This window comes from Furipterus horrens, unplaced genomic scaffold (assembly GCF_987537825.1).
Source record: "Furipterus horrens unplaced genomic scaffold, mFurHor1.1.pri manual_scaffold_13, whole genome shotgun sequence".
NCBI lineage: Eukaryota > Metazoa > Chordata > Mammalia > Chiroptera > Furipteridae > Furipterus > Furipterus horrens.
In genome coordinates this window covers 27,202,664-27,218,933 of record NW_028327183.1, presented here as the reverse complement: position 1 = coordinate 27,218,933, position 16,270 = coordinate 27,202,664, and the positions used below count along the sequence as shown (strand labels likewise).

The window sequence follows — 16,270 nt, the reverse complement described above, 5'->3', positions numbered from 1 at the left end:
AGTTCTGGTTGTGTGATGCCCCGGGCTGTCCACCTGGAGCTGGTAAAACATTGGGTCGCTGCTCCAGTCCCCCCCGGAGGCCGGCCGTGGGTCACGTGGGATTAAGAAGCCCTTTGTTGCCTTGGCCTCTGACTCTACTTATATGACTTGTCTGGTGCAGGGCCTCTGTGTGAGGGGTGGGAGGAAACTGAAAACACAATAAAGTTACAGAGATTCAATTCAATTAATATTTCATCAAGTGTTGAGAGAGGGTGTGGACCGCCGTCCTGGAGGATTTAAAGGCTGGGAAAGCCGGTCCACACGGGAAGCATAAGGGAGCTGGGGTTTGTTGTCTGGAAGAGGGAGGATTTAGAAGTGACCCAAGAGTGATTTTTAAGTCTGAAGGGATTGGGGGTCAAGGACACCTGCTCTCTTGATGCTTTCTTCTCCTCTGAGGACCAAAGAGAAAACAGACTTAAGATGCAGGGTGGATTATATTCAGCTGAAAGAGGGTAGCAAAGCAACTAGGAGTTTCTCACCAGAAGGTGTTAAAGAGGAAACAGGTGCTCATTTGCCGGAACAGTAGGATTTGGTCGTGCGGGGAGGCAGGAGTCCCCAGCAAACCACAGGCCGGAGACTTCCTTCAGCTCTTCAGTGCGCTGACTGACTGCGGACTGGTTAGCGCGGGGCCCCCTGCGCAGGCTGCCCCATGGCCACGCGCACCCCTTCTCCCTGACCCTTCTGTACCGCAAAGGCTTCCCTTGCAGCTAAGGGGGAGGTGTGTCATCTGGCCAATGACAAGTCCTGGAAACTGTCTGGGTGACCCGTGAAAAAGATATTTTCTTCTCTAATGAGAGGACAGGTGCACTCTCTTTTTGTTTGTCTCTCTCACCTGCCTGGTTGCCTCTTTGCTTCCTGCCTTGAGCCACAGCACTGGGAAGATGTGACACCTGGGGCTTTGGCAGTCATTGTATTCCCTGAAGAAAAAGCCAGAAGCATCTGTATCGCCCCCTGCTGTCTCTCTGACACTTTGAGTTGCCCCCAATCCTAGACTGCCCTACCTTTGTTTAGTTATGGAGATCATGAGATTATCTTGATTATTTTAGCCACTATCAGCCTGGCAGTCTGTTACCTGCAGCTGAAAGTATTCCAACTGGTGAGCTAGGTTGCTGTTAAAAGTGGGGAGCCCAGGGAGCGTGGCCTGGCCTGGCCTGGCCTGCCTCTGCAAGGCTGTCCTGGGGCTCTGGTCCAGGTGCCCTGAGAAGCAGGGAGAGCTCATGGCTTTTATAGGGATGCATGTGGCAGGCAGATGAAGGGAGGGGAGTCTCCTTCCTAATTGTGAAGCACAGGAAGTTCACTCACTAGAAAAACTAAAGCCCAGGCAGAGTGCCAGGCTCCGTGGGCACCTCCTCTCCAGGAGTCCGCAGGTGGAAACGTCCCGTTCTGTACCAGTGCTCATCCACAAGGCCGTGCTCTGTGAACACCAGCATCACCTGGGCACCTCTCCTTCATGCTCTGATTCAGCAGGTGTGGTATGGCGTGGCCTGCATTTTAACTAGTATTCTAGATGATTCTTCTATATGCTAACATTTCAGATGCAGAACGTTGTGCAAACACAAACACATGCCGGGAGAACTGAGCTCTGCCAGGACTCAGGAGCAGGGTGTATGTTTACCCAAGCTTTGTCTTCCAGTGCCGGCCTGGAACACTGCCCAGCAGCCTTTATAGATCCAGGGCAGGCCGTAGAGGACAGTCAGTGGCTGCGCTATTTTATGACTTTCACAGCTTTGAAACTGCCACGCTGCCATTGCCTGTGTCATTCGGGAAGAAGAACTGGGAAGAACCAGAGGCTTCTCTTTCCAGGCAAACATTTGAGGTTCATTCTGGATGAGGTACTGAAAAGGGCAGGCTTGCGAGGAACACAGAGCTCTCATGCTCTGCAGCAAGCCGGAAGCCCTCCCAGATCTCCCTTCTCAATGGCTTCTGCTCCCAGGGCCATTGTGGAACTTTGTGGGGGTACTTGTTTATAGGGCTCCAATGCCAGCCTAAATAATGACCCCCAAATATGTCTACATTCTAATGCCACAAACCTGTGAATATGTGACCTTACATGGCAAAAGGTCCTTTGCAGGCGTGATTAAGCTAAGGACCTCGTGACGGGGAGCTGACCCTGGGTTATCCAGGGGGGGCCAACATCATCACAAAGGTCCTTAAAAGAGGGAGGCAGGACAGTCAAAGGCAGAACTAGATGTGATGATGGAAGCAGAGGGTCGGGGCAGAGACAGATATGAAGATGTTGTGCTGCTGGCTTTGAAGCTATAGGAAGGGACCACGAGCCAACCAACGCAGGCGGCTGCAGGAGCCAGAAAAGATGAGGAAATCGATCCTCCTGTAGAGCCTACTGAAGGAACCAATCCTGCAGCTGGAGCCTTGTGAAGTTGATCCTGGACTTTGGGCCCCCAAAAGTGTAAGAATAAATTCATGTTTGTTTGTTTTTTTTAAGTCACCGACTTTGTGGTCACTGGTTACAGCAACCTTGGGAAGCATACACTGCCTCTAATGCCCACCACTGTTCCAAATGCTTTTACATGTCAGCTTGTGAGTGCCTCACAACAGCCCCAAGACGAGGAAACTGAGGCACAGAACACATAGATTGGTATCTTGGCCAACTGCACACAAGGCGTAGGTAGCAATGTTCCTGCTTTGTCCACAGCTATGATTAGTATAAATACAATTACTCCCTGCTTTTGAGGGAAATGGCTTCACCCACTACAAAAGCTGTTCTAATGATTGCCTTGGTCTGGCAGAAGCTTTCTCTGTGAAAATCCTTCTTCTAGGATGCTAAGACTCCCAATATGTTCTGTCTCCCACCTAGCATTTCCAGAGCACTTGCTGGAGCCCAGGGCTTGACATTCATTATCACATTCTCTCCTTGCTCCACCTGCAACCAGAGAGGGTCAGCACAAAGGGCAGCAATGCTCACAGGAGGTTTCACACCATGAATTAGCCTGCGGGTGTAATTATCTCCTGCTTTTAAGAGAATAACTGGGACTCTGCTAAGAAAGATGAAGAAATATAATAATACCCATTCTGAGCATAGATCTTAAAAAAACCTTCACATATTTCTTTTTTTTTTTTTTGCGTATCTTTGATAATTCATTATCAAACACATGGAGAATCTCATTTAAAAATTAAGTTTGGGTTTTTTAAGGTCACACATAAGTATGAGTGTTCTGGAACCTGTAAAACAGGTTGGCTTTATGACTGTGAGGATACAAGTACACCCACAAGCATGAACCTTTTTCTTTTTAATTCCAGGAGGGAGACTGGGGCTGCCACTCTCTCATTCTCCACGCAGGGCCATGAGCCCTGTCGTGGGCCCTCAGAGCTCACTGCAGGGGGAGGAGCCATTGGAAGCACACTCACCTTGACGACAGAAAGCATCCCCTCATTGGTCTGAGGGTTGGTGTGGATTTCGAAGCTCTGGCCAGGGTTTCCATTGATGATGGTGTAGGCAGCCCTCCACGCGCCTGTGGTGGGGTCATCCTTGTCCTCAACGGTCAAGTTGACTATCACTCCCACTGCTCCTTCCTTGACTGTGGCTTGAAACTGCAAACAAAGCAGACAGATACTATCACTGTTTTGAAAAACAAACAAACAAACAAACAAACAAACTATCAGAAAGACCATTTACGGAACTCTTAACCATATGCCTGGTATTGGGTACATAACCGTATCATCTCACTTAATGATGAATAATGACAGAGGAAGACTGTGATGGAGAACAGTGGGGCCTCTTCTTTGTGCCCTTCTCCTGTCTGCCTGAAGGTAGATCACCACAAGAACCCAGGGGAGGGTTGAGCCACAGAGGGCAGGGGTGTGGGGTCCCTGAGTCACAACGTGGAGTGGAGCAGCTTAGTGGCCAGGAACACCTGCCTGAACTGTTGATGAATGAGCAGCAAACTTCTATTGAGTTTGAGCTGTTACACATTTTTGCTTACCTGTGTTCCTGCAGCCTCACCTATCCTAAACAAAGGGGACCAGATAACCAAAATGCCGTGGCTCATTAGTGAGGGGACCCCCGTGTTTGACTCCAGAGTCTGCTCAATTGCACTGTGTTCTCCAATGAAGAAAGCCAGAGTCATCCTTCCCACCCCCCTGTACCCAACTAGTGTGACTTTAAAAAGCTATCTTCTAAGGAACCATATAAATCAAATGTTTGGGGCCTTGTTGTACCTGTGTTTTTATTGTAATACATCTCAAATACTTGTTGCAAGTAGGTGCAGTAAAAATAAATCAATAAATGAAAAATTGGCTTTCCCATAGATAGAGAGCTTCACAAGCTATTATTAGCACATTCCTTTAGATGAAAGCATAAAGTATTGTTTTGGTGCTTACCTCTGACACAGTACAGGTGAACAGTAATCCATTTGCAAATATTTTATAAACAAGTAATACCAATAAGCTGACAAGAAGAAGCGATATCTCGGAATTTCAATTAGTAAGAAAGTGAATCTAGAGACAGTAAGACGACGTCAAAAAGCCCTTGTGTTCAAAGAGAAGTAATTTGAGAAATGAGGTTTCGAAAGCAGTGGCTGATTAATTGACTTGAAAATCATTAATCATAAGCCTTAATCTTGATGCTTTGGGGGTGGAGAGGGGACAGGAACTAATTTGTCTCACACCTCAGCGAACCTGGGTGCATTGTTTCCCTTCCATAAAAGGGGAGCTGGGAAATTCTTAGAACGTGCACACCGAATGGAAAGTAGCCGGAGTGAGGAGGGACAGGAGGGTCCTGTCGCATAGATACAGCTCCAGGAAACAATTATTTTGGCCTGATTCCTCTGATTCTTGTTTAAATAAATCTTATCTTTCCTTCCTCCTCAAGAAAGTCATAGAAGTCCCCAGCTGGAAATCTAGACTGGTGGTTCTCAGCCCCGTCTGCACGTAAGAATCTCTTCAAGGGCTTAAAAAAAAAAAAAAAAAAAAAAACACTTAAAAAAATAGAAAACAAAAATAAAACCTGAGTTCTATGGTCCTAGTCCAGTTCAGTTGGTCTTGGGTAATGCCTGGGATTTAGTATTTTCTTAACCTGCAGGCATAATTTTACAATGAAGCTCAGGGTGAGAAGCATGATTGAGTCCAAGTTCAAGGGTGGCAAGGAGCTGTCAATGGAAGAGCCAGCCTTGTGTCCTGGTGAGGCTACCTGAGCTCAGTGTTGAGGGGCTTCTGCCACATGTCCAGGAGTGAAACATGGTGGCATATGTGCTGTGTATCCCTTTCAGATTGCAGATGAAGATAAAGGTACAGAGAGGGAAGGAAAGAAGAGGTTATCTGAAGCTGTTTAGTGAACAAAAGGTCAGATCCAAGTTTCCTAGATTCCAGTAATCTCTGCTTTCAACAGATTCTATTACTCATGCCCACCGAGGAGCCGCATCCCTCATGCCAGTCCTTCATTCCCTGCTGTGGTCCAGAACCAGAGGACTAGTTCTCTGTTCTTACTGATCACAGCAGACCTCAGCTCACAACCAGTTCTTGTGGCTCTTCTGACACTTGTACCTTGGAACAGCAAGTGGACAATTACTTGGGCATGGGGAGTGCTAAGACTAGAGGATGCTGGAAACCACCAGTACGGTAGAAATGCTGTTACATCTAATACCTAGGTGAGACATTGCTTTCTGAAAGCAGGTGAGTGTCACGTTGCTAAGATGAAAACACTATAAGAACAAATCATGAGCCCTGACTGAAGTGGCTCAGTTGTTTGGGCATTGGTTCACAAAGCAGAGGTTGAAGGTTCGATTCCCAGTCAGGGCACATGCCTGGGTTATGGGTTTGGTTCCTGGTTGGGGCACATATGAGAGGCAACCAACTGATATTTCTCTCTCGCATTGATATTTCTCTCCGTTGCTTTCTCCCTCCCTTCCCCTCTCTCTAAAATTAAATAAATAAAATCTTAAAAAAAAAAAAAAAGAACAGATCATGATTTGAGGAAGCTGATGGTTCTATGTGCACCTGTCTTGTGCCCAGCTTTATCTCCAGCCTGGCACATGATGCTCGGTACATAGAAGGGACTCAGTAGATAGATATTTGTTGAATAAATGAGTGGTCTTAAATATAGCAAATGGAACCTGGCATCAAAAGTGAGGACTGAGAGCAAGTGTGAAAAGATAAAGCTATACAGGAGTGAGACTAAGAAGGACTGGCTCTCTGACTGATGTCTGATTCTGCCACTTTCCTGAATGTTCCAGAAAGACAGGGAATGGATTGATCTCTCTTGTTCTCCAGGAAATCTCCGCAGGGCTGCATTATGACCTTTGTGGAACTTAGGCACTCTTGCCTTTGTTGGCCCTTCCTCCTATAATGTTTTCATGAGCTTTAAAAATTTCATTTTTTTCCTGGTGTGAGGAAGTAATTAAGGTGTTATTTGACCCTAAAAATTCTCTTAAAGTGGATTTTACAAAGCTAGGGACTGTATCTATAGTATCTGATACATAATTCAATCCTGATCCCTAATATATAGCACAGTGCTAGACACATGAAAACCTGATGGATGGATGAATGAATGAGTGAATAAATGAATGGATCTGTATAATTAATGTTTAGGCCATGTCTAAGTAAGACAATTCTATGCAGCTTCACCTAAGAACCTTTTTTTCATGTCTGTAGCACCTACCAAAGGGGCTAGCACTGAATACCTTTTTAGTATGTGAACAAATAAATGCAAGTGGAATGAGAAGGTGGTATTGTTCTAGGAATTCTCAAACTATGTACTGTGGCCCTAACATGTCCTTAAATGTAGTAATATAGAAACGTGGACACGTTTACCTACCATCTACCTATCCACCATCCACCCATCCATCATCAATTCATTATTCATCATCCCTCTCTCCCTCCCTCCTCATCCATCATTCATTCATTCATTCATTCATTCACTCATTCATCTATCCACCCTCATCCATTCCTCATCCATCCATCCATCCATTCATCCATCTTTCAGCCAGCCAGACAACACATATTTGGTGAGATCGCTTCTGCATGCCAGGCATGATATAAATCATGTTCTAGGGATACACTAGTAAAAAAAACCAGACATGGTATATGTATCATTATAAAGCTGTGTTAAGTGCTAGGAAAGAAAGAACATAGTTCCTGGAAAGCCTGTACCTTAGGGAGGTAGTGAGAGGGGTTGTGTACCTGACTGGGGAGAGTCATTAGGGAAGAATTCCCTGGGAACTTACAGAAGGGAAGGAGGTAGTGAGTCAAAGTGAAAGTGAATTCCTGGCACGTGGAACAGCAGGTGCAAAGGCCAGTGGCAGAGAGTATGGTACATTTGTGCAACAGACAGGAGGCAGTTGTGGTTGAAATGCAGGGAGGGCTGAAGAGAACTATTTGCTGTGAGATTGCAGAGGAGGATGGAGGCAGGTTATGCAGGGCCTGGTGGGCCTTGTGGGCCATGGGAAGAGGCCATTTGGAGTTTACTTTGAAAGCAAAGTGGAGTCTAATCAAGGAACTGGACTGTGTTTAAATCTACTCCTGAGAGAATTAAAAAAAAAAAAAACCTTTAAATATAGCAAACATTCAACACAATTATTATAGTCTTTGTTAAGACCATTATCTGATTCTTGCATAAACTATAAAGCCAGTTTCCTTGAGCATCCATTTAGAAACTCATTATTGCTTAATTAAATACTCATTCTATTAATTCTATTCAATGTTTTAACCCCATTATGTAACTCAAGATTGGAAAATTAAATAGATTAAAATGAAATAGTACCATTTTATATTTCTATAGCTATGTTCACTTTGTGATTTAAAAACAAGAGACAGACATTAATTTACCACACTAGAGAAGGAGAAAATATTTATTGTAACATTACTTCCTTTAATTGGAAAAAATAGATAAAGTTACTTTTCTGTTAAACTGTGTGGCAAATCAAATACTAGATGCAAAATGTCTTTTTACGTAATCAGTGTGGGCAATTGGCTTGGGATATACTGAGGCTCATTAGCTCTCTCCTCTAAATTCAGAACTGTGTTATCTCATTCTTTCCTTCTTTGACAAGGCGGGGTGAGTTTTGTAATGGATGTTTATGAAGAGCCTGCTTGGACTTGCCACAAAGATCACCCATCACCAGGGGAAGAGGGACTTGCACTTTGTTATACACCAGGAATGAATGCTCCTTCTCATAGAGCAGAGAGTTGGTCTTTAGGTTAAGGTTAACCTGGAAGACAAACATAATGATTAGCAGGCTGGAAAGCTGCATGTGGGGAAGAAGTGCCAGTGAATAACTTTATGGGACTGGACATGTGCAAGCTTGAATGCTTGATTAATGGAGTCCAGGTTCATGAGCTGCTGACCCTGAGGTTTCATGAAGAACTGACATTGAACTTGAAAATCTGGGATGCAGTCATCTGAACCCTGGCTTTGGAATATTAAAAGCTAGGTAAGTTCCCAGAAAGTTTTACAAACAAGTTTCTATTGGTGAGGATAAAAGGGTGAGGGAGAGATCATCAGAAATTTAACTTGCAAGCATTTTTATGAGTCTATGTTTATGTAAAGTATACAGATTTGGGGGAAAATCTAATCTCTGGCTGCTAGCCTAATGGGTAGAAACTGTGACTGATATAAATAATACTTTCAAGGACCTGGGCATATTGACTGGCATAGGGTAAGCAATACATATTTGTTAGTGGTGATAATAATCATGATGATGGATTTCATTCTGTCTCATATGAAATTCTTAGAAATAAATTGGAAACTATGGTTTAACCCCCTGTGATTCCTTCTGCACTCATTAGTCTGCCTTGTAATGTAGTTATATATGTAGTATCCAATTTCTCTGGATTGGTGTGGAAGAAGCTCTTTTCTTTGCAGTTCTGTACACCTGACACTCACATATGGACTTATTCTTGTCTTGCTCGAACAACAGGCCCTTCATTGCCAAGGCATGTGATGTTAATACAGCACCCACATTTAGAAGGTGGGAGCTGTATTAGATACCTGGTTTCCTTGTATTGATGATTGGAATTCACCATTCACCCCAGGATAGAAAGATGCAAGAACTCAGTTTACTAATTATTCATTACGTGTCTGTTGCATGCTGGGGCACCTACCAGGCACAGCAAATATGCGGCAGTAAATAGGAGGAACACTACTTTCTCCCCTCAGTGGCTTACAGCTTTGTAGACTGACACATTTCCTCCCAACCACCCCATTTCTTTATAGGTTTTCATTACCTATGACATATCCAGACAATTTATTTTCTATTATTTCTCCACTGTCATACAGCCAAGGCTGCACCTGTGGCCAATTAGGGAAGCTTTCATATTTAGACGTAATTTAGGTTCCAGCTAATAGTTATTTTCAATAAATGGTACTGGATTAATAAAAACAATGAATCTTTACCCCTACCTCATACCATACACAGAATGTGAAAGGTAAAATAATAAAACTTTAAGAAGAAAATGTGGAACATTTTTATTCAGCTTACATTTAATGTTTATGTTCATTTTATGGATAATATAAAATATTTAAAAATATAAAATGGAGTGATTACAAGAGGGAAAAGGGATTGGGGGGAAGGTAGGAGAAGGTAAAGGGGGAATAAATGGTGACGGAAGGAGATCCGACTTTGGGTGGTGAATGCACAATACAATACACAATATATTATAGATTTGTACACTTGAAACCTATATAATTTTATTAACCAGTGTTACCCCAATAAAGTCAAAAAATAAAAAAATATAAAATAATATATAGAAAAATGTAGTTATATATGTCAAGTGTGCATAACATATATAATATTTAAATAAAATTTTAATAAATGTACAGAATTCTAAAGAAAGTTCAGCTGGTATCTTAAAGAATCCCTTATACCTAAGAAGTAATAAACAACAGAGTCCCATAAGATACTCTGAAGTTGTTTGGCTGAGAATCACAGTCTGCTCATCAGCCCAATGTCAAGATGCCTGGGACCTGCAGACTCCTTCCCCATCTGGGTCCCATCCGTAGCTGGACCCTAAGGTGGGAGGAGGACATCGAGGAACCTGCCAGACCATCATAGCCCCAGACACTATGAACATCTTTTACCTTTTCTCCATTTATTTACAATTTTCTAAGTGCTTTATTCTCACTGAAGATGAGGAGAGGTATCAAAACTTTCATTTTCAGCACTCATGGGAGACAGTTACACACAGTGACAACGTAAGTCAGGTGCTAGGGCTAGAGCTTTTAGTAACTGTGAGCATTAGCATTCTTGCTTTTTCAAGCAGAGACAGCTGGGGGCATGCCCTGCCCAGATGTGAGCTCAGAGATTCCCTTAAACTCCCAACACCACATCTTTCATAGAGTGAGAGCACAATAAGTAGACATTAAATTTTAGGGTCATTTTATCTAGAGAACAAAAACCCAAGTGGGCAAGATGTAGTGTACATGCATGGGTGAATGTCACAATGAGAATCATGACCAGATCTTCTCTATTGTCACTGAGAAAAAGAAAAGGGAACTAAATTGTAGTTTTAATGGCAGAGATGATAGGATTTCTAAGTGACTGACAAGGGTCTTCTGTCTCTGAAGATCCTTAAAGGTTTTGTGTACCTATAGTTCAGGGCGCCTGCATAATCTATAAAACATTTTGAAGAAACTATGCCCTCTCCAAGCTACTCCTGAATAGAGTGTTACTAAGAGGTTGTTTTGTATCATGTGATCCTAGCTTCCTTGGTCAGAGTTGATTGGACCCGGGTAATCAATCCATTGGCTGCTTCAAGAACAACCAGATGATTTCTCTAAGCATTTGGGCTCAGAGAAATAGAGGCGATCATCAGAGAGCAAACGGTTCTTAAGCACAAAGTTTCTGAGAAGTTGAACATGGGGTGGCCATTTTTTTTTGCCATTTGGACACTGATGAGTTATCAGATAAATACAGTGGGCAGAGAGAAGCAAAAGAGTGGAGACATTGAGAGAAAAACTGAAGCGAGACCTTAGGGTACTCAAAGGCCAAGGAATAATTAGTATGTGTCTGATCTCTGCTCCCATCCCTGCACCCACGAGTTTCCCTGTGCTTCTTGTCTGTAGGGTGCTCTGTGCCTGCCAACAACCTCATCTTCACTTCAGCCATCTGGAGTGGGTTTCTGCTCCTTGGAACTAATGGAGCCCTAGGGAGAAAAGGTCAGCTGGGTGCCTGCCATTCTCAGCGAGCAAATGTGGTCCTTCTCATGGTGATTTGGGTTCCATAGATGTTTCCTCAAGTATATTTTTATTTTTCTCTTTTACACCTTGCTATGGAAATTTTCAAACATTATAAAACGCAGACAGATAGAGTAATGGAACTCCTTGCCCACCATCAGGCCTCAGGGATCTTTAGCTCATGTCCCTGTTGTTTCCTCCGCACACCGACGTCTTCCAATCTTTGTGTTACCTGGAGCGAATCCCAAACATATCATTGCATCTGTAAGCATTGCTGTATGTATTTCTAAAAGATAAAGACTCTTTTTAAGAAAACATAATTAAAATTCCTTCTTGATCCAACTAACATTAATTTCATCTATTGACAATTGTACTTTTCTTTGGTACCAGATGCTTTGATAAAAGTATTTGCATGTTGTCTCTGTTATGGACAGAGAGAGTACCTACTATCCATGGTAAAGGACAATTATAAAGGGGCCTATTAGATTTCTCCAGTTAATAAACTTCCCAGTTAAGTGTTTTAAGCCACCCACCATTGCTAAACAGGTGAGGAAATGCGAAGCCAAATGTGGAGATAGTTCAACAATAATAAGGGCTAGCAGCCTGACTACAGAGAAACATGCTCTTGACTGAAAGGCTCTCCAAGGTTCATTGGCATCCAGGCAATGTGGTTCTTGATCCAGGAGAGCCAATACAAACATCCCCTAGTCCATGTGACCCACCCACCTGGGAAGTCCAGGGCCGGAAGGAGGGTTATGTTTCTGGAGGGCTGCCATCTGTCATCCACTCCAATAAGAAGAAAGACCAGTGTCTCCTAGCCTCCTGCTTCTACAGATACAGGGAGATGAGCCAACAGGCAAGAGAGGGAATCAATATTCACTGCCTGCTCTGGCAGGAACTGTCCCCCTTCCCTCTCAGTGCAAGCACTCCTGCACTGATTTATTTCCTATGAGGAGTTTCCATGTGCTGGCTGCAGACACCTAGGAGGTGCTGGGTACGTGGCTTTTGAGAGAGAGGCCAGCCAAATTCTTGCTGTCTGGGGCCCCGCCAGTCCACCTTCTAATGACCCTATTCTTTCTCTGTATGACCTTGCCTACTAAAGCTCCTCAAATCTGCTAAATACAGACAGGCGCACATTTACAGAACTAAAAAAAATGAGGTTTCAGGAACAAGAAGCTCAAATAACAACACATGTCTTTTTCTGTACAAAACAGAATGAAAGCATGTAACCCACCAAAGACTGACAGGCATTTAATGCACTTGGGCAGTGGTACTTCAACTCTGCTCCTGGGAACTCAGAATGCTTGAGAGTTGGTACAGGAGTCCTACCAATGTATCAAGTATTTTCCTCTAAACAATAAAGTCTTAAACTGCTGGAGGAATCTGTAATTGTATTTTATCTGTTTAGTATATTAGATTTCCTGCCTCAGATTTTGCTTGAAAACAAAAGTTTCGCTGCTAAAAAGAAGTTTGAAAATCACTGCCTCGGGGACCGATGAAATAAATATTATATTACGTGGTGAGAGAAAAATAAGAACTGAGGAACAAATATGCCTACATTTTTTTTCCCTCTAAATGCCAGGCATGGACACTTTATTTTATCTTACATTAGCATCTCTTCTTCAGTTGAGCTTCTCTCTTTAAAAAAATGAAAGAAAAGGCAAAACACATTTGTACAGCTGATGAGATAATTGGAAATAGTTTAATTTTGAGAAGCAAAGAGATTTTCTGTACAGATAGGCATGCAACCACAAACATCCGATTCTGGATGAAGAATGCCATTTTTTATGAACAATAGCACGGTCTGTTGTAAAGACTTCGGCATTTGGTTCATGCAATTCTGCAAATTTACAGGAGTGGAAAATTCAGTGAGAGGGGGCACATGCTGCTCTATCTAACTCATGGCTAAATTCCTGATACATTTTGTAACTTCTCTAAGCCCAGTTCAGTTACCTATGATGTAGGTTATCAGGCTAGAGCAGAAGTTCTTAATGCTGACTACATATTAGAATCACTTGAAAATCTTCAAAAACTACTGATGATTCGGGGTCCCTTATGCAGAGATTTTGCTTGGATAACGCCTGGGCCTTTATATGCCTAAAAACTTCCCCAGAAGATTCTAATGAACATTCAGGGCTAAGAACAACTGCCTGAGATGACTGCTAAGGCCCCTGCCTAGTGTTATGATCAAACATTAAAAAGACCCTTGTGATCTTCAATAGGTGAAGACCTGGTGTTGGGAACACCAAAGAAGGCTACTGCTGGGGACCCTGAATTCTTACAGTTCTCAAGGAGTTCATGTGGGCCGCTAAGCGGGCCAATGGAACACGTTTGCCAATGAAACCACAGGGCCATCTTGTGCAAGTCATCTTTTTTACTACCTCAAAAGTAAATCCTGTACCCATTAAGCAGTCATCCATTTCTCTACCTGTCCCAGCCCCTGACAACCATGAATCTACTGTCTGTCTCTATGGATTTGCAATTCTAGCTATTTCCTCTAAATGGAATTATACAACATGCAGCATTTTGTGTCTGGCTTCTTTCACTTTGCATAATGTTTTCAAGGTCCATTCATGTTGTCATGTGTGTCAGTGCTGTGTTCTTATGGGTGAATAATATTCCATTGTATGGAAAACCCACACTTTATTTATCCATTCTTCTGTGGATGAACAGGTGAGCTCTTTCTAGTTTAGCTATTGTGCATGATGCTGCGGTTAAAATCATGTACAAGTTTTTGCATGGACTTAGTTTTTATTCTCCTGGGTAGCTAGCTAGGAGTGGAATTGCTGGGTCATACGGTGACTATGTTTAAGGTGGTGTGGCCTTAAGTAACTCATCAACACGCAGGTCACACTTGTGCTGCACCTTTCAGATACATGGGGCTGGGTACTGTTTGCTGGCTTCCCAGAACCTACTGCTTCCTGGCTCTCATATCAAGAGAGGCAATTATTTGAGAATGAAGCTTTCCTCTCTAAATGGCATGAGGGGTCGAGAGGGAGAACTATGAGAGCCTTATCTCTTTTGAAGCCTTTGACTAACCTACTTCCAGGAGCCTCCTCTTCCCCAGCTTGGATGGGGTATTATGCAGGTTAATGCTGAAACAAGAGAGACTCCTGGGAGCTCATGAAGAATAAGCCGTCCTCCTTCCTAACTAGAGAAAGTACATCTTTAATCTCCTGAGCTCTAGGAAAATTGACACACTTGGTTAGGTTCCTGATGCTAACAGCCCAGTACAAATAAGGACAAGAAAAACCTTCTGCTTTCATTATAAGAGATTTGTATATATTCATACATGGAATTGACTTACAGCTTCTAATTTATATTTAAATCCCAGTGTCTTAGTCAGAAGAAACTGCTCTAAATCCATCATGTGTGTTCGTACCATTGATTTTTGTTTCAAATAGACCCCACTGGCCCAACTGTAATTCCCACAAGCATACCCACGTATTGCTTTCCAGAGGTAGCTTAAGGAGTTTCTGAGAATAGCTGAGTCCCACAGGAAGGAGAGGTGAATGAGACTCATTTCCTTGGGAATCAGACCTGATGAAGGTAGTAGGGGCAGAGGAAGGAGGAAAGTTATTCTCTGTCCCACCTGGTTTCTGATCCCAGGGTGGAGGAACATAATGGAAGTCTGCGTGGGGACAGAGGTGGCCCAATGGCACTCTTTCACACTGGTTAAGGACAAACCAGGGAAAGTCACTCATGTCCAACAACACATCAAGCTCTATCACCTATTGGCTATGTGACCATGGGCCAGTCACTTAACCTCTCTGTTCTTGATGTCCTCATCTGCAAAATGAGAATAATAATAGCATCCGCCCTCTTAGGACTATCACAATAATTAAGGGAGACTATAACTGCTTTGATGAATGCCTGACACATAATAAGCAACATATGCATATTATAGTGAACACAGACAAAATGAACCAAGAAATGAGCTTTGTTACAGTGCACATCATTAAAAGGAACATGACCAAAGAAATAAACTTTGCTCTTTTGGGGGTCTTTTGTTAGAGCAGACTAGTCTTTTGCTAAATAATATTTCTGCAAGTATAAAAGTTACCTTGTCTAAACTACTTAGAGTTGGTATCACTTATAATCAGAAGTGTTCTATCCAATGCTTTTTTACTCTGATTATATTTTTTAATCTAACTAAGATTTCTCAACCTCAACACTATAGACATTCCAGGCTGGACAATGACTTGTTGGGCAGGGGCAGCCCTGTGCACTGTGAAGTGTTAAGTAGCATCCCTGGCCTCTACCCAGTACATGCCTGTAGCAGCAGCCAAGATGTAATGATCAAAAATGTGTCCAGCCAGTGCCAGACGTCCCAGCGGTGTGTTTGCGTGTGTGCGCATGCGCGTGCATGCAATCCCTAATCTAGCTAAACCAGGTCAGGGGCTCCCTACATGCACCTGCTTGTAAACAGCAGCCCGCAAGCTCCCTCAGGATAAGATTTATCAGCAAGTTGGTCCTAGACTCCAGTCTCATAGGAAAACACTGAAATAGCATGACAACGTTTTCTGGAGTAATTGAATCAGACACTGCCAGAAAAACATTCAAGGGTAAAATGAAAGACTATAATTATTACGAAAATTATTGTGATGTAGTTTTCATTACTCTACAATTTTTGAATTAGCAACTGGTAATCCCTTTTATAAAAGCAGAAAGGTAGTTTTCCTTGTTTTCCATTCTTCCTGACACTTGCCTGACTCCCACTTTTCAATAAATACATGTCATGCCTGTGAGTGCTCAGTGGACTCAGGTGTAACAAACAGATTGGGGGGCTAGCTCCACAATGCACCCCCTCAGCAGGAGGGGCTTGAAAGGGTGCAGCCCTGCACCTGCGAGGCTTTCTCAATGGGCCTCAGAGAATAAGAATGAGGCATTTTCCATTTGGTCCAGTCAGGACTGTGTTGAGACTCAAGCTTTTGCAGCGATGAAGCATTATGGTGGTTGGTCCATTTTCCACTCCCAGGTCTCTAACCTCTTGCTGCCAAAGTGTGGTCCCGGGACACCAGCTGTGCATAGTCAGAAATGCAGAATGTGGTGCCACATTCATGAGATCACAGGGAACTCAGTGTCATGTCAAGCTTAAGAAGAATG

At 43.1% G+C, this 16,270-nt stretch overlaps 1 protein-coding gene across 1 annotated transcript in view; it reads right to left on the bottom strand.

Moving 5' to 3' along the window:
* CDH13 (cadherin 13) overlaps positions 1–16,270 on the bottom strand; it is a 1,018,642-nt gene that overhangs the window by 97,553 nt on the left and 904,819 nt on the right. Inside the window, exon 9 of the mRNA XM_090259850.1 lies at positions 3,406–3,588. Coding sequence (XP_090115976.1) covers positions 3,406–3,588 — 183 coding nt within the window. The remainder of the gene's footprint in view (positions 1–3,405; positions 3,589–16,270) is intronic.